The 22,745-nt window shown below is 38.9% G+C and overlaps 1 protein-coding gene across 1 annotated transcript in view; it reads right to left on the bottom strand.

Annotated features, from left to right (window-relative positions):
* LOC121633002 (arf-GAP with dual PH domain-containing protein 1) overlaps positions 1 to 22,745 on the bottom strand; it is a 39,816-nt gene that overhangs the window by 16,523 nt on the left and 548 nt on the right. Inside the window, exons 2-3 of the mRNA XM_041974849.1 lie at positions 7,298 to 7,425; positions 2,597 to 2,688 (exon numbers count right to left, since the gene is read on the bottom strand). Of these exons, the coding sequence (XP_041830783.1) occupies positions 2,597 to 2,688; positions 7,298 to 7,425 (220 nt within the window). The remainder of the gene's footprint in view (positions 1 to 2,596; positions 2,689 to 7,297; positions 7,426 to 22,745) is intronic.

Raw genomic sequence — 22,745 nt, 5'->3', positions numbered from 1 at the left:
TTTGACTAAAGCTCCATGAAAAGCCGTACAATCACAATTTTAGAATTTCCTCCTCTTCAGTTAAACCAACACCTCTCAGTTCGTCACCGTGCCAACAAGCTCTTTAACTCTCTCATCGTTCTAGACCTCCTTTAGGCTCAGAGCCATTCATCCTCTTTTTCTACACATTTCTGCACTCTTTTTCTTTTCCTCTGTAAAGAAGACATAAATCAGCCATTCCATCAGCATCAAGAGACAAAAATTTCTTTTATTCTCTAAAGAAAATTCTATGAATGAAACCCTCTAGAGACACTGGATCTTCAACACTAAACCCTGTGCACCTCTGGGGAACAGAAGAGTGTGAACACAAGCAGACACGCCAATCCTGACACTGGGAAAGACATTTCTTTCATCAGAACTGACAGAACTAGAGGTGTGAAAGAGAGAAGGTCTGGTCTGGTTTGGTTTTGTCTGTTTTTATTAAATTCTGTGGGAGGCAGGCGTAGAAGTGGATGGGTGGACAAGAGTGTGTCTACATCAAAAAGTAAGTATTTTTGGAAGCAGAATAAAAACTATGTTGATGCAGTCTGTATTAAAGAGCAGCCATCACACAATTTTTAAATGTACTTGTTATAAAAAGCTTGAGTTAATGCCTTTTAATGTGATGTTTGACAACAGGAAATGGTTTGAGGAGATTTTTTTTAGGCCTTTTGTATATACAAAGAGGAAGTAAAACAGTCCTGAAGTGGATACGCATGATCAGAGGTGTGAAACTGCTCAGTATCTTAGTTTCATTATCAGCTTTACTGTACGTTTGCATCACTTTGTCAGTTTTTAGCATAAAGTGTGACTGCAGGCCACATTCAGTTGCAAGCAGTGTGGCAAGGAAAAAAATGTAAGTTACTTCTAACACCTCACTAATGTTGCTTTTCTTTTTCTTAAACCTTTATTTCTTTTGTCGCCCCTGTATTTAATGTCTACCAGTCACTGGAAAAATAAATGCCATTTTACATTTCTGAAAACCAAAAATACAAACAATGTCTGCTTTTGTTTTATGTTTGACATTCCAGTTTAAACTTGTGTTAAGTGCTGTTGCAAACTTTTCTCATTCTAAAAACAAAACTTTTCCGTGCTTTTACTAGTGATGTAGGACACCACTGATTTAACTTCCGATCCGATACCAAGTAAAACATCAGGCTGGTTTCAAATATACTGATCTGTTTACAACACTTTGTACTTAATGTGTTTGGAAAAGCAAAAGAAAAAGTAATGTGTTTCAGATTAAAGCTTCATAATAGTGCTTCACCTTTTCTCCCTCTGTACCTGGATAGTACATGCCTGCAAAGACTGAGAGTGTCTGTCTCGCCCTAGCAGCACCCATCCCTCTCCTTTTCTCTTTAGATCGTGTCATTATAACTTCATTATGTTCTGGGTTAGGATGGACTTTCAGATGTTTAATGAGGTTTTTGGTGTTGCTACAGCACCACACTGTCTTCCCACACACATCACATCCCACATCACTGCTGTTTGTGGAGCTGAAATAGTTTCACATGTCTGAGTTTGGGTCAACTAGCTCAATTGAAATGAATGAGCTCTGAGCAATTGAGTGAACAACATGCTGTTGCGGCACTGATAATGTACCAAATTTCATATACGTTAATTATGGCAGGCAGAAGAAGAAGTAGTCTCTTTTGGATGTCATTTAGATGAGATCCTGACTATACAGTTATTTTCCACTCTGTTTCTGTAAATAATAAACTACATATATCAAATATCAACACTGTAATATGAGAATAGATTCTAGAGCATCAATATCTATTTTCTGAGTAAAATCAAACGATTTTATACATGGTGAACATTCTTGGTTAGGTTTAGAAAATTAAATCCCCGGTTAAGATTCTGAAATATCAGTTTAAGGTTTGAAAAATAAATATGTGGCTGGCATTAAATGAAAGCCAAATCATCAAAGATGATATAAAGATAACCGGTCCCTTGTGAGGCCAAGCAAGGCAGGTTTATTTGTATATCACATTTCATGTACAAGACAATTCAAAGTGCATTGCATAAAACATTAAAGACATCACAGTGGGGTGCAAAAGATGCATTAAAAAATACCTAAAATAGTATAAAGAGAAACATACTGAGAAATAAAGAAAAGGGTGTGCAAAAAAATCATAATAAACTCATGTAAAATTTGATCTCAGATCCTTTGGAAAAATTTTAATCATGTTCTTCAGAAGAAATAAAGGCTTCTAAAGTCTGTCAATGCATGCCTGAATGTGTCTTTAGTAAATTTCCACAGTGGACACTTTGACATAAAGTAAATAAACACAGTAGTCAAGCTTTGCAATAAAACAGTCATTAGTATTATTAGCTAAACATGCGTTTACTTACAGTTTTTCTTTCAGAATGGCTGCACTTAAACACTATTAATTTGCTCACTTAGCTTTAGCATTAATTTACAATTAGCTACTTAACAAGTTAGCTAATTTAGTAAAATGCTTGTCTTCAGTAATAATAAATATGTAGTGCCAATGACAAAATATCTACTATAATTTGACACAGGGTGATCTCCAGTATTGTGGATTAAAAGATAGCTAACTGATCAAATACTCACTTGCAGTCAGTGTGTGTTGGTCTGTAGTAAAAAGCAGGAACCTTCTGCTCATATTTAGCCTTGGCTGCATTGTTGCCCAATTCAGCAATTAACTGAAAGAGAGAGAAGAAGAAGCAGCACCACTTGATGGTCAAAGAAAATAATACTGGCTGGTTGTACAACATTCCCAAAAGAAGAACTTTATCTAAGTGGAATTTAGCCCTCATTAATACACCCAGGATGGCCCTACTTTAAGTCAAAATGTCTTTGCAATATCATAATAGTCCTTGCAGTATGGATTGAATGTGTTATGGTTACAATGACAATACATTTTAAAGATATTGTGCTGCACTAGCACTGATTAATTTGAAGAAATAAATGCAATAAATGCAAAAGAATTTTTAAAAATGATTAATGTTCATAAACCGGATTTCCAGAGTCTAATTGAGCTTAACTTAGAATATCTCTTGTTGACTTAAATTAACTTAGATGAAAACATGGTTGCAGCACAGAAAACCTTAAATGTTACAGAACATCTTCCTTCTACTCTTGTTTATTCATTGTGTGCTTTACCCGAGGATAATTTCTGAGCACAATCCAACTGGATGAATCCCACAGCATGCCTCCTCTTATCCTCTGAAGGGCTCCAAGAGGGATGCAGCGCTGTGGCATTCTGCTGTGAAGGTCAAAGCAGCAGGAAATCCAACAACAACACTAATTTCTACAAAAAGTCACTCAAATTTACACGTGACTTAAATGTCCTCATATGATGCGTTTGACACTTCAAATGTAACATTTACAACACAATAGCCTCCTCTGTTAGTGTGTTTGGGAGCCACATTTTTAAAGCTAATAATAAAGTTAAAAAACCCTTTGATACAACATGATTTTAATAAAAGAAAAAGGGCCTGACTTTTTTTTTTTTTTTAGCTTTAAATGTGTGTGAAAGAAAGAGGTTTGTCTATCAAAATATACACTCTCTGGCCACTGGCCACTTTTTACTTGTAGCAAGTTTTTCTTAACTTAAATTCACAAAGTGTTGGAAATATTCCTCAAAAAATAATCCATATGTCATTTGTCAGCTGCACATCCATGATGAGAATCTCACGTTCCACCACATCCCAAAGGTGCTACTTGATTGAGATCTGGTGACTGTGGAGACCACTGGAGTCTACTCATTGTCATGTGTAGGAAACTAGTTGGAAATTATTTGAGCTTTGTGACATGCTGCATTATCCTGCTGGAAGTAGCCATCTGATGGTACACTGTGGTCATTAAGAGGTAAAAATTGTCAGCAACATATTCAGGTACACATGCTACATGTGGGCAACAATGCTTAATTGCCACTAAGGGTCCAAGTTTCGGTACTAAGTGTGCCAAGAAAATATCTCTCACATCAGTAAACCAAAGGCAGCAGCCTGAACCACTGATAAAAGGCAGGATGGATCCATGCTTTCATGTATTTTAAGCCAAATTCTAACCCTACAGTCTGAATGTGGAGCTGAAATAGAGACTCATCAGACCAACTTTCTTCTGTCTTCTACTATCCAGTTTTGGTGGTTGTGTGAATTGTAGCATCAGTTCCTTGGTGTGGCACCTGGTGTGGTCATCTGCTGCTGTAGCCCATCTGTGTCAAGGATCAACATGTGTGTTCAGAGATGGTATTCTCCATAACTTGTTTGGAACCAGTGATTACTAGAACTCATGTTCCTTTCTATCATCCCCAATTAGTCTGTCCATTCTCATCTGATCTCTGACATTAATAAAGGATTTTTATCCAGACAACTGCTGCTTACTGGATATTTTCTCTTTTTCAGACCATTCTCTGTAAACCCTAGAGATGGTTGAGTATGAAATCCCAGTAGATCAGCAGTTCCTCAAATATTCCAGCCCATCTGGCACCAACCATGTCAGCTCAACAAGTCAACTTGACAATGTTTATCTTAATGGATTGAGTTGCTGCCATGTGATTGGTTAATTAGCTATTTGTAAAAATTAGCCAATCACGTGGCAGGCTGGTGAGTGTTATTTTTCCTTAAATTTGCTTTGTAATCTACTCACTGTAAAATTCCCATTACATCCCAATTATTATCTTTCTACAACTTGAACCTCATGTTTCCCTTTATGAGTCACATTTGCATCACCTCCCACAAAGTCTTCATTGTTACAGATTGCTGGCATTTCAGCTCACATGCTGTTACATTCACAGAACAGCCTTACTCATCATCTGTACAGACAGTGAGAAAACATTAATTACAGCGTTTCTTTACTTTTCTGTGTTAATTTTGCACAGCTGTTATATTTCTGCTATATTTCTAAGGAGAGCATGATGGCAAGGCACACAACAGCTCAGCCTCTTTTTACACTCAAGGGAATATTGTAAACTAGTCTATTACTTCAGGAATCCCTGCTGTGAAATTCTCTCAAATCGGATCAATCAGCTGGTCAGCGAGCTGATTGGAATTCCAATATCTAGCCCAAATATCACAGCCAATCAAAGCATTCATAACAGCTGAGTACTGGTTTTATGAAGCCACTGGTAGCACTGATCCTTATCTTAAAACTGATTGTTCTTGGCTTGAAAAATGTTCTACAAGTTTGTCCAAACTGCTAATAAATAAATAAATAAATAAATAAATGGAAGAAAAAAAAGAAAAAGAAAATAAACCAAGAAACAACAGCAGCCAGCAGTGAGATGTGCACATTTAGAAGGAGTCAGACAACAGTACTGCTTGGGGTTTAGAAAAATCCATCACGTTCTTGTGTTGGTGGTTCAGGAGGTGGAATGGGGGAATGCTGGCTTCCTGTCACGTAATTGAATCCTACATTGCCTTCATTCTTGAGTGTGGATATGGGTTTAATAATAATAATAATAATAATAATAATAACACTCCTGTGTAAATGAGGGAATGTGGTATTGTTAAGGGTTTTGAGTGATTAACAAGACCAGAAGTTCTGTATAAATGCAGTTACCATTTTCACATCAACTTGACACATGAGCATCCCAACTGGGTTGTTTCTGTCATGGTGGTTGCTCTATCTAACCTTCAGCTCATTCAATCAGGCTTATTTACTCCATCTGGACTTCCTGATTGCTCCCTCTCCTCACCTGTGCATCATCCTATTTAACCTCTCTCCAGTCTCTGCTTCCCTGCCAGATGGTCAGAAATACTTATATCCAGTGTTTTTGTCTTGTCTTGAGTATACTGTCTAGATTCCTGTTGTTGACCCAGCTACATTTCTTGGATTTCCTGGTGCCTGATTCCTTGTCGGATTTTCCTGCTCCCTGCCTATCTGGATTACAACTCCTGTTTTGGACTGACCACCGATCTCTGCCTGGCCCTGTTAAGTATCTGCTTCTTGCCTAGTTGTTCTGACCCTTGCCTGCCTGACCCATACACTTGTTGGATTGGATAACCTCTTTGTTTATTTCTGGAGCCTTCCTGGATTCTGTGTTCCGCAACGTTTTCAGGACCCTGCCACCTCCTCTGTGGAGCTGCTTCTGGACTGCTCCTGTCCTTCCCTGTGCCCAATAAACATTTCCCTGGTAAAACCTCAATCACTGTGTGTGGCTGAATTCCCGGGTCCTCTAGAGTCAACCATTACAGTTTCCATGCAAACAGTAACATTTTGGACTGAATTCCACGATCCTTGGAAGAAGCTTTCATGGTGCCATGTCTACAAGTAAATGGTAAATAGACTGTACTCATAGCACTTTTCTAGTCATGTGTTCACCCCTCAAAGTGCTTTTACACTACATTTGACATTCACCCATACACTTATACAGCACTTCTATTGTTAGGGCTTTTTGTGTCCAGATCACACACATTAATGCCCCTATAGACACATCGGGGGGCAACCTTTGTTCAGTGTCTTGGCCAAGGACACTTTACCACATTGTCAGGGGAAGCCTGGAGTCGATCAGTGACTTTTTAGTTGGGAGACGACTGTGCTTCCTCCTGAGCTACAGCTGCCATTTATAAATGTTGTGAAGGTTTAAGCCAAGCAAAATATGTTGATGCAGTATTAGTTCATGTAATAGTTCCATTAGAACTCGTATATATAAATAAATTGATTTTGTTTTATTTGCTCCTAAAATAATTTGGATATACTTTAGTCTGGAAACAAACAAACAAAAAAAAACAATACAGCAATTTGAAATGTGTGTGTACAACCAAGGTTTCTGGCGTAAAACGTTCGATTGAGAAAGGAAAATAGTGTGCTGCAGACACACTGAATCGTTGTTTCAGTGGAGATGTAAACTTCCAGCAGATAAGGTGAAAACAGAAGGCATTAGCCCACATAAAAGTTGCTCAAACTCATCATTCTAGCGGCAGCCCAACATGTACGTCATTTGAGAAAAAAAATGTTATGTTAAAGTGGAGAATTTTTTAAATACAAGATTAAACATTTATTCATTTTTCTTTCTTGAATCTATTTTTTAAAATAGTTTGGGGAATTTTTCCTTCATTGTATAGACATAGCAGAAGAATGAATAAATAAGAGTAAAGTGGGCTGTTGACATGGTGACAAATGGACTGTCTAGGTGGGGCTCGATCCAGAAAGTCATTGCTTGGAGTATCTCCACTTATTTGGTTTGTGCCTTATCAACTCACCAATGAGGCTTCCACTAAAGGGTGTTCATGTTCCCTGTTTGCCCACCCCACATAACACTGTTCAGACCTCTAAAAGCAGGAGGGATTACTGCTGTTACTACCCTACCTCCACCTCACTGGCATCCCACGTGTCCTGGACAGACTTGACCCGGCTGATGTCAGGGATGTTCCGGTGAAGGAGCGAACAGGCCTGGCAAACAAACACACCCAAAGTCAGCGACGCCCAATCCGGCTCTGCAGGAGAGAGGGAGGGAAGTGGAAGGAGGGAGAGCCAGGGGAATAAATAGGAGGGATGGTGTGGTGAGAGCAAACACAAAGGTAAAAGGAGAGGGGGAAGGTTTAGAGACAAAGAGGACAGGGAGGAAATTAAATTGGGAGACAGCAGTACAGGAGGATGATGGAAAAGATTGAGGGAAGATAAAAAAAAGGAGGGAGTGAGAAAGTCTTGTTATAAAAGTGCCACAACAAAAAGAACAGCCATCGCAAAGGTCCAAGCAATAAATACTGGAAGTGCTGATGCTACTGCTGTTACGGGTGATAGAAGCAAAGTATATTAAGCAAATATTACAAGGGACTCTGGAAGTGTGTGTTCCTGCTCAGAAGGGAGAAGCAGGGCAGCGGAATATGATTTTGGGGAAATCCTATTTACTGCAGCGTACTAACAGGAAACAGACCACCTGAGATCTGATCAGAAAGTCAGCTGAGGTTAACGGTTAGTTACATCATCACACCACAAGACACACATACACAAACACAGAGGCGTGCACGCACACATACTGCATGCAATAATTCACACTTTATAGCCTGAGCCTAAGCTCTGAATTTGACACGAAAATGTGAACACACACACGTCAGCAGTCAAATAATATGCAAAGAAAGGTGCAGTGATCCATGCTGGCATTTTCACCCAGTCTGTTAGAACAAAACATTTTCTAGACCATAATGTCTCAGCAACCTTTGGCTTTATCATCTCTCTGCTAACTTTACTCTCATGGGAAGCTGATGTTAATGGCTTATATTGGCCTAACCATATTTCTATCCTGATAGATGTTGTTATATGCTTTCATTAAATCCTTTGCTATGATCCAGTCCAGTGCATATATATACAAAGCAACTAAACTAAGAATGCAATGATATGTGTTGTAGAATCTGAAATATTTAGTACTTAACTAAAACAAGTCAAGTAATCAATTTAGATGTATTGGCTATCTTAAATAAAAAAAGCAAAACACATCCATTGGTAAGTCCTATGAGTTGTTTAAACAGATCAAATAATGGTCAAGTTCTACTTTGTGTTAGTGTGGATTAAAGTCAGAATAAAGCAAACAGAGAAATCTGTGTGGAGACACAGTAAATGTGTTAAAAAAGTAGTTGCTTGTTAAAAGGTAGAGAATGATGGAATTAGTGTTACATTGCTTCCCATTCCACCCCAGTCTCTGTGAGCATAGAGCACTTCTCCTTTTCTTGTAATTTTAAGGCAGTTTTTTTTATTTGATGACTGATTTAGTCTTTCGGTCTGACTGAGTGGTTAACACCTCGTTTTTCTGTGATGTGGCTATCCAGGACCGTAGATATGCTTCATACAGATTTAATAAGTATAAGAATGACAGCAGATTAATACCTAAATAATACCGTATTTTCTAGTCTATAAGTCGCTCTGGAGTATAAGTCGCATCAGTCATAAAATGTGTCATGAAGAGAGGAAAAAAAACATACTTATTTAGAAATTTATTTCACAAAATCCAAGACCAAGAACAAAAACATTTAATCTGGAAAGGCAAGTTATTCAACTCCACAACAGCACATGGACCAACAGGGTGAATATGTGTCCAGTATGTTAACGTAACACCAGGATTTCCTCCAGGATGTTTTAAACTGTGAGGAAGAACTAGTCTCCTTATTACACCTAATGAACAGCTGATTGAGGTGCTGAGAAAGTTTGAAAATGTCACATCACATTTGGCATTAAACAACACCGACATCAACGCGTTCACAACCCCGCCCTGCCCCCGATGAAGTTTCACGTTAAATATTAAATAACCAGGTCAATTGGTCATTGCGCATAGACACATTCCACCCGCAGTCATTCTGTCGCAGACAAAGCTTCTCATGGTGTATGAACAAACTTTTTTTAAAACAGCCTTAAGGACAAGAACTAAGTTCTCGCTTTACTCCACTCTGTAATCTCTTCGCCGACACTTTCAAGCAAATCGCAGTACAATCAGACAGGAATTTGTGACTCTAGTGTTCATTTTTCAAAACTAAATTATTTGCAAAGCAGTGCCACGTTTTCTGAGTACAATTTCACACTCTTATCATGGTCTGTAAATGAATTCTTCATTCGTGATTTCGGTTGTGAACAACTCCACCAACTGCTGCTCGATTACTGTTTTTGGCTGCGTATTTTACTACCTGCAGTTTCTAATCTGCAGAATAGGATTTTCTTCGTGGGGCCATTTTTTTTATGTTCAGTTTTTCTCAGTTGTCTTTAAGTTAATGTTGTAGTTAATCTTTTCAATGTTACAGGAGCAGCAAATACCGTGGTTATCACAAGTCTAGAGCGCCCTCTCTGGGCTGTAGATGATAATGTTTACTCCTTGGGTCATGTCAGTCGGTATTAATTACCATTTAAAAACATGTTAAATTATATATATAAGTCACACCTGACTATAAGTCGCAGGACCAGCCAAACTTATAGTCTGGAAAATACGGTACTTGCTTTTAACATCAGGATGGCATTTCTATTGTGTGTCAGCATTGTTAAAATCTGCACTGAGCTTATAGCTCTGAGTCAGTGCAATGCAGAGCTGACAGTGTGGCTCTTGATCGATTCTAAAATCATTGCTAAATCAGTTTGTGTTTGCTTATTAAGTCATTGCTTCAGCACAGAAACACTTGTTCTTTTCATGCTTCAGCATTCTTTACCAGTGTTTTACTTAGATTCTGTTAATCATGTTAGAATGTATATTTGTGTATAGTGCATCATATATCTTCACATGTAAACTGTGGCAATTTGTGCAAAGCTACAAGTTATTGAGAGTACTGCCAGTGTCCTCGCTGGGCAGCACTCAAAAGACTCCAGCTGCTGTTTCTCATACAAGGAGACCCTTAGCACCATGTGAACACACACACGCACACTGACAATAATTAAAGGAAATTACGTGAAATCCAAATGAGAGTGAAGGGATGAAGACAACATTAAAACACCATTCCTACAGCTCTTTGTTCTCTTGTGGCTGCAGTGAGCAGAGATGGAAAAGCCCCAGAGTCCGACTGGAGAACGGCGGAAAACCAGGGAAGGTTTAGAGATGAGGAAGAGGAGATAGGAGGGATAGAAGTAGGGGGAAGATCCCCTGAGAATGTTAGCAGCATTCACATTAACCTCTGATTTCTCTGCCTTAACTCAAGATAAATTGGCAAGCACAAACCATCACAGACCTGAGTATGTGAATAAATCACAACTCTTTGTTAAAACGCCTGACAGGGTTTGTTTGACTAAAAATACATGCAAACACTTAAAAGCAACACCACTCGCACAAAACACACAACCAGCTATTCAGCGGTGAGGTCATCGCTGCTTGAGTCAGAGCTTGTAGAGGAGTGGGCAGCACTCATGAAGATTATCACGGCTGCATGACTAACCGCCCCCACCCCCCCACCACCACACACACAGTGCCATCTTTTCTACATGTACGTCTGAGGTGTTTCTCAGCAGGACGGCTGTGAACAACAGATGCACAGTCGTAGGGAACAGCAGGTGGAAAACTCCTGATGTAGCGTGTCTCTGCTGTTTTTCCTCACGCTGCATATGCTGCTAGAGATATGTCTTTTTCAGAAGTGCTGCTTCACCTGTGGCTCCATCACAAAGGCATTGTTGAGAAAGTGTTTTGCACCCTAGTTGCATGTAGAAACAACAGAGCTATTGATTCAACCTGTGGCGTTGCTGCAGGCCAGATGGGGGGGTTGGGGGTTTAATGAGGGAGGCATTTGTATTAATACAATGACTGTGGCTGTGAGCATTTACAGGCACTTTTTTTGCATCTGTGCCATTCATTTAAATGTCTGGAGCCATACACCAGTTGGTCAGTGAATGCATCTGCTTCATAGTGGGAGTTGATGAGCAGACAGTTTTTTGTGTTTTCTTGTTAATGATACAGTCAGAATGTACTACTTTGGTTATTATTACTCAAATGCCTAAAAATATTTAGTTTAAAACTCCAACTGGAGCAAACATACAATTTTATTTTGCTTTGTTTTACAGTATTTAAAATGTTTAAAAATAAACATATAGAAGATGAAACTTTATCTTCCAATTTTGTACGAAGAGCCCAATAATAAAAATATCACATGGTATTTTAGTTGCTTTGTAAATTTGAAGGGATTGTGTTAAATCAGTAATGTCATATCATCTCATGATATCAATCTCTGGCCTCTGAACTGAATCGAATCTAAACCATATTGTGGCTGACTGTGTGATATCGACCAGGGGCAGAACTAGAGGGCTGGCCAGGGTAGACTCTAAAATCTGACTGGACAACCTAGATGCCACCACATGTGACTGATAGGTCACTGGAGAAAGAGGACAGGAACTGTTACTCTAATATATCTTTAGTCTTTATTAATATTCTTATTTTATTCGTTTTAATTATTTCTCTTACAGTTAATATTGGTATATATGTAAAATTGTGAGCTGTAGTTAATATAAATTTCCCCCCATGGGGATAAATAAAGTATCTATCTATCTATTATGCTTTTGCTTAAAACATTATTTGTCCTCAGAAATTAAAGCTGGATGTTCTCAAGCAGCAATATGCTAGTAACCAGTAGGGGCAATGTCATTACCGACTTGCCCAGAAGTAAGGTCACAGGGTCGACAGCAGAGTCCATCAATAACAGAATTATGCTGCGCATACATCTGTACATGAGATGCTGCAATATAGCATCGGTGGCAACACCAACACTCACAAACATTTGGGTTGCACTGTTTCATCGTGGCAGCTAAAGTGGCAGCTTCATTTCATCACACACTACTTTTTCTGTACTGTACATTGGGGTAGAATATGCTTTAATAAGGGCAATCTTCACTGGTACAGAGCACATATTAGACTTATGTATCAGCATATTAGTGCATTCATTAGGCAACACTGTCTGCAGAAGTCCATATAATCAAAAAGATCATCAGCTAAGTCCTAGGTATGCAATCATGGTACACACTTAGAGATCAAAACAAGTAAAAAAAAATCCAAATTTACGATCCTCCCAGCTTGTGAAATTGAAAGCTGAAATGAAAAGGCAACATTTCTCCATCTTTTATTGTCCAGTGTTGGTGAGTGTGTGAGAATTGTAGCCTCAGTTTCCTGTTCTTAGCTGACAGGAGGCACCCGGTGTGGTCTTCTGCTGCTGTAGCCCATCTGCTTCAAGGTTGGATGTGTTGTGTGTTCAGAGATGCTATTCTGCATACGTTGGTTGTAACCAGTGGTTATTGGAGTTCTTGCCTTTTTATCATGCCCATTTTCATCCAGACAACTGCATGAATTAAACTTAATATTTTCTTTTTCTGTCGATTTTTGGTAAACTGTAGAGGTGGTTGTGTGTGAAAGTTCCAGTAAAGTTCCAGCAGACCAACAGACATGCCACGTTCAGTAATTTAAATCCATTTTCTTCACTGAGTTGTGCCATGCGATTGGCTAATTAGCTTTTTTCACCTTAGCAGTTGAACAGGTGTAACTACGGGCATTTAGCAATAACTTCAAATGAAGTTTAAAAACGGGGGAGAGGAAAGTAAAGAAACTAAACATCTTTATTTAAGAATAAAGAATTTTCCATATAGAATAAAAAGGTTTATTGTTTCCTGTTCTAGCTTGTTTTATTTTGTAAGTCCTAACTCTGCTGTCGTTTCAGGTACCTTTACTTCCAGCCATTGTGTCTCCTGTCCCGCCCTGACTGACTCCACCTGTCACCCATTATCTTCTTTGTATATATTGTCTGCGTTTATCCTTGTCTCATTGCCAGATCGTGTTCAATGCTTCATGTCATGATCAAGGACAACGAAAAACCTATGAAAGAATTGTGCCTATTAGAACTCATTTAGTTATAATAAACCAGTCAAACCTTCTCCTGCTGTCCAGACTAAAAATCTCTTTTTATCATTTTCATATTAACAAATAATGTCTTCAATCTACAAAGAAAGTCACGCAGAACTCTCATTTGAAAGATGTGTCTTCCATGATTAACCAAGTGTATTATACCACCTCACTCTGCATTGGAGAGTATCATCAATACCGCTTGACACCAGTGTTAGTTTCAGACCGCTACTAATTCAGTAGACGCTCCACATGAAGGCGTGAACTTGGTGGAAGTGGGTGAGGGGATAGCAAGCAGTTTCAATTCTAATTCAAACCATGCTTCATGCTCCATTTTGTCTAAACCCAATATACTTACTGTTGCAACAAATCAGTCACAGTGGACCCAATCTTACTGAGGAACATCACTGAAAGCTCAGCACTAAGTTGCACCATTCGTCCTCCTCTCCAACCTCCTTTTACAGACTTTGCAGCTTGTTTAACACCAGACGTGTCAGTAACATCAACTGTGATATGGAAATGCTTACCACCTCATAAGGGTATTTCACTTATGCTGCTGTAGGGGCTGTACTTTATCGAAGTCGTATTTAAAGGTGTGAATGAACTGCAAATATCACCATTTCACTAAGAGGAGTTATTGTCCATTTCAGGACTGCTTTACTCCTCAGAGCTTCTGAATTACTCCACCAGAGTTGCCTGGTTGATGGGAGTATAAGAAATACACCAAAAACAGAATAAGCGTATGCGTGGTGTTGTCAGCTTATGGTTGTAAACATGGACACAAAACAGTCACATTTTCAGAACTATTCCATTTGGGACCCAGTTTAAATAAAAGAGCATCTATAGGCTCCGAAAACACCACTTCCATGTGGACAAAACATCCAAGCAATAAAATCTATAGTGGGTACACCTAATCTTGCCTACATGTTGACATGGCTTAAATTTGGATCGATCTTGGTAAAACCTATGAGGCATATTCAGTCGATCCATCTACACAAGTGCTTATTTATCCCTCAGTAAATTCCAGTTCACTAGCTGGCAGTCATGCGCCTCTAAGCTGGTTGCTAACTGCCAAAAACCCCTTTAAAAAAACCCTTTAAACTTAAATTTATTTGACAGGGACATGAGCAACAATAAATTGATCTCAAAGAGAAATGTGATTTGTGCAAGACTCCAGCAAAGCTGCTAATTTCCACCTGCAGTCAGGTAGATGATAAAACTTTCACTAAAATGATGATAAAAAAAATAAATAAACAAAACAAATTAACTATCAAACTAAAAAAGGCCCACTTGTCACACCCGCACCAGGCCCTGCCACAACCACACCTGTCACGCATCAGCGGAGCCAGTCTCCAGAATACTGATCAGCCACACCTGCAGTCAATCTGAGCCCTGGACTATATATACTCCCACTCCACATTCACTCCTCGTCGGACCTCGTTTCTACATGGTAGGACTTTCCCAGCGCTCCCCTTCCCGGTCTCGACTCCCTTGCAAGTCTCCCTGATTCCTTGATCTCCAGTGGACTACTCCAAGCCGTGAGAGCCGTCTCAAAGATCCATCTCAGCTCATATCCATCTCTGTAAATAAAACCATTAACCTGATCTGTCTGCTTGAGGTCCTTCATAACACCACTACCACTAATAAAATGAAAGTGGTTTGGATTAAGGACAAATGATTAACAAATTCAGCCAATGCATAAAATTTGTCATTTGGTGGTGAACGCCGAAATGAGAAACACGACTAATTTGTTTAATCACCTGGAAAGTTATCACCCCAGTGACCAGGCAGCAAGAATGAAAATGCAGGCCGAAGCAGCTACAGTAAGTGCACCACTTCCTAATTGTCTCACCTATTCACCTCTAACACAACTTAGTTGCTATAGGCATGCTGAGAAAGTTGCTAATCCCTCCAATTTTTCCTCACTAAAGTCAGAAAAACCATTAGCTGGCTGCCATAGGAACCTAAACCCCCAATCTCATCTGAGCTCCTGCTGGTTTTGCTGTTCAACAAACATCTTTCTAACACCTTAGAGGACTGCTGAGGCTTCTCTGGAGGGAATAACTCATCTGTGTGTCCTCTGCAGAGGGCAGAACCACAACGGTGCTGAGCTAAAGAGAAACCCTGCTGTATAAGCTCCCAGCTCAGCCTCTCTGTGGCCTCATCAGAACACACCAGCAGTGAGAAGGTAGAGAAAAAACACACAAAGGTAAGAAAGGGCAGAGTAAGAACGACTAAGCGTAAAGCTGCACCAGCAGTGTGGTTACTTTGTGTGTTTTCAGAGCAAATTCAGAAGCTTTTCTGTTAAGTTAATGGATGAGGGATCTGTGATGGGGATAGCATGGGGTGACGGAAGAGGTCAGGTTATTGCTAATTAATGTGATAGTCTGTTTTTACAATGCAAACCTGCAAAATTCACAAAGAATGGAGGGATTTCATATCTAACTATCATAGCACTGCCTACTGATTAACTTATTGGATCATGAAGACTTACCAACAGGTCTACAACACACCACATTTCACAAAAGCCTGAATGTGTCTTGACATTTTGACCAGAATCTCTTGCTAATTTCTTGGTTCAAAGCTAAGATGTAAACAGTTTGTTTTGCAAAATACTTGAGGCCAGACTTTAATGTTAGGATACTTTACCTGATCTGCAGCTTTAGTGTGTATTTGTGGTCATTACTCTGCTGTATAACCAAGTTTGTTCCCAAGTTTCACCTGACTAGCTGCTGATAGTCTGAGGTCAAGCTGAAGAAACTCGATGGTTGTCTTCTTTAACTGTTTACACTTTGTGAAATATGTGAGTCCCATGGGCGGCAAAATAACTGGCATCACAGAAAGAGTATCCTGCCTCCTGTCTGAAGGACGCTGGGAAAAGCTTCTGCATCCCAACGACCCATGAAGAATATAAATACATGGATGAATTAATCTCATTAGCCTAAATAAATCAACATGAACATCTACAGTAGAGAAACCACCCAGTAATGAGTATAAAGTAAAGATGGCTCATTTTAGAACTTTCTAAAAAAAAAAGGAAGCCCAATCTCAATTTATTATCAGTCTTTTTAACCAATCATATTTTTGTTTTTATCCTTCAGTTTACAGTAAAGGATATTAAGACATGTAAAAAACTAAATGTATATTTTCATGGTTAAAAAACTGCATTTTAACTACACTCACCAGCCACTTCATTACATACACCTTGCTAGTATCAGATTGGACCCGTTTTGCCTTCAGAACTGCCTTAATTCTTGGTGTGATTGATTCAACAAGGTGTTAGAAACATTCCTCAGCAACTTTGCTCCATATTGACATGACAGCATCACACAGTTGCTGCATCTATGATGAGAATCTTCCGTTGGACCATCTGAATGTTGCAGCTGAAATGGAGACTCATCAGATCAGGCAACATTTTTACATCTTCTCTTGACCAATTTTGGTGAGTGTGTGTGAATTGTAGCCTCAGTTTCCTGTTCTTAGCCGACAGGAGGCACCCGGTGTGGTCTTCTGCTGCTGTAGCCCATCTGCTTCAAGGATCAACATGTTGTGTGTTCAGAGACGCTATTCTGCATACGTTGTAATCCGGGCTGGGTGATGTGGCCTATAAATGATATTGTGATGGTAATTAGTGTTTATTTGAGTTACTGTTGCATTTCTATCATCTCCAGCCAGACATTCTAGTCCAAACATCTGCTCCTCACTGGATATTTTCTCTATTTCAGACCATTCTCTGTAAACCCTAGAGATGGTTTTGTGTGAAAATCCCAGTAGCTCTGCAGTTTCTGAAATACTCAGACTAACAACCATGCAATAAAATCACTTAAATCCACTTTCTTCCTCATTCTGACGTTCAGCTTGAACTTCAGTAAGTTGTCTCCACCATGTCTACACAACTAAATTCCTATTGAGTTGCTGTAATGTGATTGGCTGATATTTGTTTTAACAAGCAGTTGAACAAGTGTACTCAATAAAGTGGCCAGTGAATGTTTATAGATTGTTACGACAGGATGCATCACAATAAAACAGGAAGTAACATTGATGTGTACACTTTTAATGTGAATGTTATAGTTTTAGTTAGAACCACAACATTCACATATGACAGACAACTAAATATTTAATGAGTCATTTGAGTATTTTACCTTTACCTGTAGACACTGTTATCACCAGTATTTGACATTTATGTGAGCAATGATTGTTAACGTAATAAAGTTGTTTTTTTTTTTTGTTTTTTTTTTAACATTACTGTTTCTATAGGTATATGTATATATTCATGCCACCTGTTACATCATTTAAGTCAATGGTCACCAACTCTAGTCATTGAGATCTACCATCCTGCAGGTTTTAGTGTTTCCCTGCTAAAATACCTGATTCAAAAGAAAATGTTCAACAACTTCTGATTGATTTGAGTCAAATGTGTTGCAGCAGGGAAACACTAAAACCTGCAGAATGGTTGATCTCGAGGACCGGAGTTGGTGACCAGTGCAATAGATGTTAGCCTGATGTTAGTCTGCTGCTATGTCCTGTGATGATCTGCTATACTTTCAGTTGCAGTAAAATCTTGACTTCAGTTTTTCTGACAAGGCTAAGGAGACAAGGCTGGAAAGTGGTGGTTTAGAGATAAGATCCTGTCCCCATCTTGGCACTGAGTCAACATGAAACATCTGTGAAAGCGGTGTACTTGTCAGGGATGACTGGAAGACAGTCTCAACCTGAGAAAATTTAGAGCCACTTTTACAGAACAGTGCAGGGAAACACTAAGTCAAATAATTGTTTTAGTATCCATCATTATTCCAGTGTCTTTAGCCTAGCTAAAAGTGCTTACGCTGACAGTGCAAAATGCTTGCTGACGTTTAATAGATGGTCAAAAGTTGAAAAACTGCCATTTTTCACCCCGTCTTTCAGGAACAAGCTGACATTCATTTCCAGTTTACATGACATAGTCAAGTGTTAACATATTATCTCCAAATTTTACAACTTTGTTTCAACAAAAAGTTAGGATGCCATGCAAAGTGTAAATGTAACCAGGAGGCTGTGATTTGCAAATGTAATAAATCAATGTTGTGTTCAGTATGGTACATAAAAAACTAATCAAATGTTGGAGGTGAAACATTCAGTAATTTAATGAAAAACATTAGCTCATCTTGAATATGATGGCAGCAACATGGTTTTAAAAAGTTGCTGCATTAGAAGTCAGTATACTAACAAGAAATAGCTGGAGGAATACATTGAAACTAATTAATAATTATTTTTATGACTGGCAACATGTTTGAGTTTAAAAAGAGCACCGTAGAGAGGAAGAGTCTCTCATGGGTAAATATGGGCAGAGGTTCTGAATTACTGAATCTCTTGATAACTACATCATGTAGATGATAAGAAAAAATAGTCAGACAATTCAGAGACAACTCTATGAACAAAGGACATGGCTGGAAATCAATACTGGATGCTTACAATATGTAATAAAAAATTGAAATGATTTTATCAGGGCTCAGGAACACTTGTCTGTGAACATTGTTCAACGAGCCATCCACAAAACCAGGATGAAGCTCTATCCAGTTAGGAAGACAGAAGATGATTCAGAAATGCCAAAGTCATGTCTGGGTCAAAGCTCCTCCAAAATGGACTGAGACTAAGTAGAGAACTGTCATCAGAGGAGATAGAAAATTCCTTTTGGAAATCATGGACGCTGCATCCTCTGAATTAAAGGACAGAGGGACCAATTCGGCTTATTATCTGTGCTCAGTTCTAAAAGCCTGCACTTGTGATGCACAAGGCGGGGAAAACTACTGCCTATAGAACTGGCAACCTACACGTCTGGCAAGGCAGTAGCAATTTACATAGACAAATATTACTTTTATCCAATTGAAATCAATCCAGCTGACATGTTTACTAAAATATTAGATTTATTTGGCCGATCAGTTGTGTGTTTACCTGATGGAAAGATTGACTGCAGCACTTTTGACATGCACAATGTGTACTGATTCAGAGGAAAAAGTAGGCAAAGAGGAATATTTTATCAAATTTTATTAAATATTTACATAAATAAGTTGTTGTTTTGAGACTTTTAACAGTTGAAATGTTCAATAATCCTCTTGATTTCAAGTACTTCCTGAAACTCATCATGTTACCTAAAGCTGGATTTATACTCATGCAGTGTCTGTGTATGGTAAAGTCATGTAGCTGACGCTGATGAAATGGTTACCTCACAAACTCACTGAGAAGCTCCAGAAATCCAGAAATATGTAATCACAAATTAACCAATCACAAAGGAGTACTTTGCGTAATTGCGCTGCAAGCAGGGGTGTAGAGATGGGATTTATGGCTCTTTAAAGTGAGTCGGATCTTGAGGAGCCGCTTCTTTCAAAGAGCCATTCAAAAGACTGGCTCTTTGAAAGGAGTGGTTCTGGTTCTTACAATATCTTACAAAATTTCACAATCTATAAGAATGACAAACAATCAAAATATGTACCTATACAAAATCTACCGTACAAGATAAAAAAAATATAGGAAAAACATTGATAAAAAAAAGAATAAACCTGAGCAGTCAGTGCAAATTCTAGTAAATGTTTTGGATAGAACTCAGTATTTGTTTCCGAACAATACTCTCTGCTCATTGATGCTTCACATGAGTGTGATGAAGGCAGTGTGGAAAATCTGTATATAAAAAGAATGGCTTAAAAATGCATGGTCTTACAGCTGTGACTCGGTTCCCATCGTTCATTTAAAAGAGCCATTCAAAAGAATCAATTCGTCCATGAACGTCACATCTCTCATCAAGCTTCTGCGGACCTACGTGGAGCATACGACACCATAACCGACCTTACACAGACGGCGTGCGGATGTAAATTCAGCTTAACCCTCACATACTTCAAGCATGCGCAGAAAAAACACACCACAGAAATGATCAGAATCAGTGTAGAGTGTGGAAAGCTTTAAACCACTTCTCTTGATCAGATAAAAAATTAATTATTTTCAAGGCTTATCGAATAAGTTGACGATGCGTTTTTATTCCGATTGGGCGTTCAGTCTGACAAAAAATGCTCCATGTAAACGCAGCTGTCAGAAAGAAAGATATAAAGAAATCTTCTGGTTTAAGAGCAACATATTCTCCCATCTTGACAACGACTTTTTTTAGAGAAGACCTTGAATATTTCAGCAAGACAATGCTAAAAAAGCATACTGCATCTATTACAGCACAGCTTTGTAGTAAAAAATTGTGGATGCTGGACTGGCTTGCCGGCAGTCCAGACCTTTCAATTATTAAAAAAAAAGATTTGTCAGTAAAATATTTAGTTGTAGTTACTTAACCCAGGACTGGGTTCCTGAATGTAGAGAGGGCTAATATGCTATACTTTAGTGCAGGATCACCAACGGTCTTGCAGGTTTTATACGTTTCCCTGCTGCAACACACCTGAACACAAATGAAAGCTTGTTGTCAACTTATGCACAGCCTCTTAATGACCCATTAATAATTTGACTCAGGTGTTCTGGAGCAGATAAACATGTAAAATCTGCAGGACTGTGGCTCAAGAGGTCCACTGCTGGTGATCCCTGAACTAGTGCATCAGAAAAATCTAAATAGTTTTAATTAAAGGCTTGAAATAACTGTCATGTGAGTACAGAAAATATGAACATTCAACTTTTAAAAATTGTATAAAAAAAACAAAACAAAACAAAAAAACAACAACAACAAAACAAAACACTCAATATTTAAATTAATTTAGATCCAGTACTTGCAGGTCCAAAAAATATTCCTTACATTCCTAAATCAGCAACAGCTGTACTTTTCTCATAAACAGAACCAGTAAAACCTTATTGTTTACAGTGGATCTGAAATCAGTTTGGTCCCAGTTTAACGCCATCATGGTAAAGTCAGCAGTTTATGAAAACTGTGTTCAGTAAATGTCTCATTCTTCTTCTGAACAGTGGAGTGGAACCAATCTGATGGAGTTACAGTAACATTATTTTAGTAAATAGGTAGTAACAGCTCATGTTTACACAGAAGGCTCTAAGCTAATTGCTAACATAGATGCTAACATTACGCTTTCATAATCTAAGGACTTGTCTCTTATTCTATATCTGAGATTTCCTGAGAATGTCATCAAATTTTGTCCATAATTTTTTGAGTTAAGTTGCTAACAGACAGACAGACAAACCAATGCCGCCAAATACATGACCTCTGCCTTGGCAGAAGTAATTAAAAGATTGTTCACAAGAGTCAAGTCGCGAGTCTGAGTCGAGTCTCAAGTCACTGGAAATGCAATTTAAGTTTGACTTGAGTCCGAGTCCCAGACTCAAGTCCCCTTCCCTGGGTCCAAATCTCTGGTTTTTTAGTTCTAATGGTGAATTCACACCGGCACTGTTCGGTCTGCTAGTTAGTTTGGAACAGTGCGAAAGCTCATTTGCACTCTGGTACCAACCAAAGAAGCGAACAGTGGTATACTGTTCTTGGTTCTTGGTTTACTTGCAGTGTGAAAGCAATTGTACCATCCAGTGACATAGGGCTATAATATAATCCTGAATGTAAGCAGTAGCTGTAGTTGCCAAAACAGGACTTGCGGGAAAAAATAAACATGACATTTCAAAAGTCATATATAGAATTATTTTATGGTTTAGATGAATAATCGTGTACTACTCCTTTCACACCGCTAATACCAGGATGAACTCTTTCACTTTCGTTGGGTGTCGTCATTCTGTGTGTCAGGTTTGTGGGAGAGCATTTTTGTTCCACCTTTTCGCCATGTGAGACAAGAAATGGGCCAAGATGGCAGAGCGGCTCTATACAACATTGTCCTGTGAATGCCTTTTTGTGGTTTCTGGCAGCTGTGATTGCGGCAGCCAACTTTGAAACTGATATAACCAAAACACATACACAAACCAACATTTTCTTCTAACTTCTGTAGTCATTTTACACATCCTCATCTTTAAATGAAGATTTAAGACAAAGCCATCTACTTTTGCAAGAGTACCACTGGCTCCGCAGAGCTGCTCTGCTACAGCCAGTTCTCAAAGGAGCTGTAACCGGGGCCAAGGAACAGGCATCCTGGGCGGGCTCAGCTCCAAGTACTGGGCATTTGGCCCGCACTGGAGCCTTAGTGGCCACTTACTGGTTTACTGCCATTTCAGAGAGGGAAGAGAGAAGTATTGAATAGGGGTAATCAAGGGAAGAGCAGGGAGAGAAAGGACGGACAGAAAAGAAAATGAAAAAAAGACACTGAAAAATTATTTAGCTGCCAACTAAAGACTATTAACAGCATGCAGCATATGGAGGTATAACACGTTTTTAAATGAGAAGCAAATAGTCTGTTGAAGCTGCTGGTGGTATTTAACAACACTCACAGGCAAACATGTGGAAAAGGGTTTGACATTTCTTTGTACACACTCACACACCCTGACTTCTTTTATGGTTTTATAATGCAGACTTTAGTCTAGAGTCTGGACTGTTAGGCCTTGTACCTGCACAAATAAGAG

This window comes from Melanotaenia boesemani, chromosome 21, assembly GCF_017639745.1.
Source record: "Melanotaenia boesemani isolate fMelBoe1 chromosome 21, fMelBoe1.pri, whole genome shotgun sequence".
In the NCBI taxonomy this organism is placed as follows: domain Eukaryota; kingdom Metazoa; phylum Chordata; class Actinopteri; order Atheriniformes; family Melanotaeniidae; genus Melanotaenia; species Melanotaenia boesemani.
Note: the sequence above shows the minus strand (reverse complement) of the source record. Positions and strands in the feature narration are given on the sequence as shown.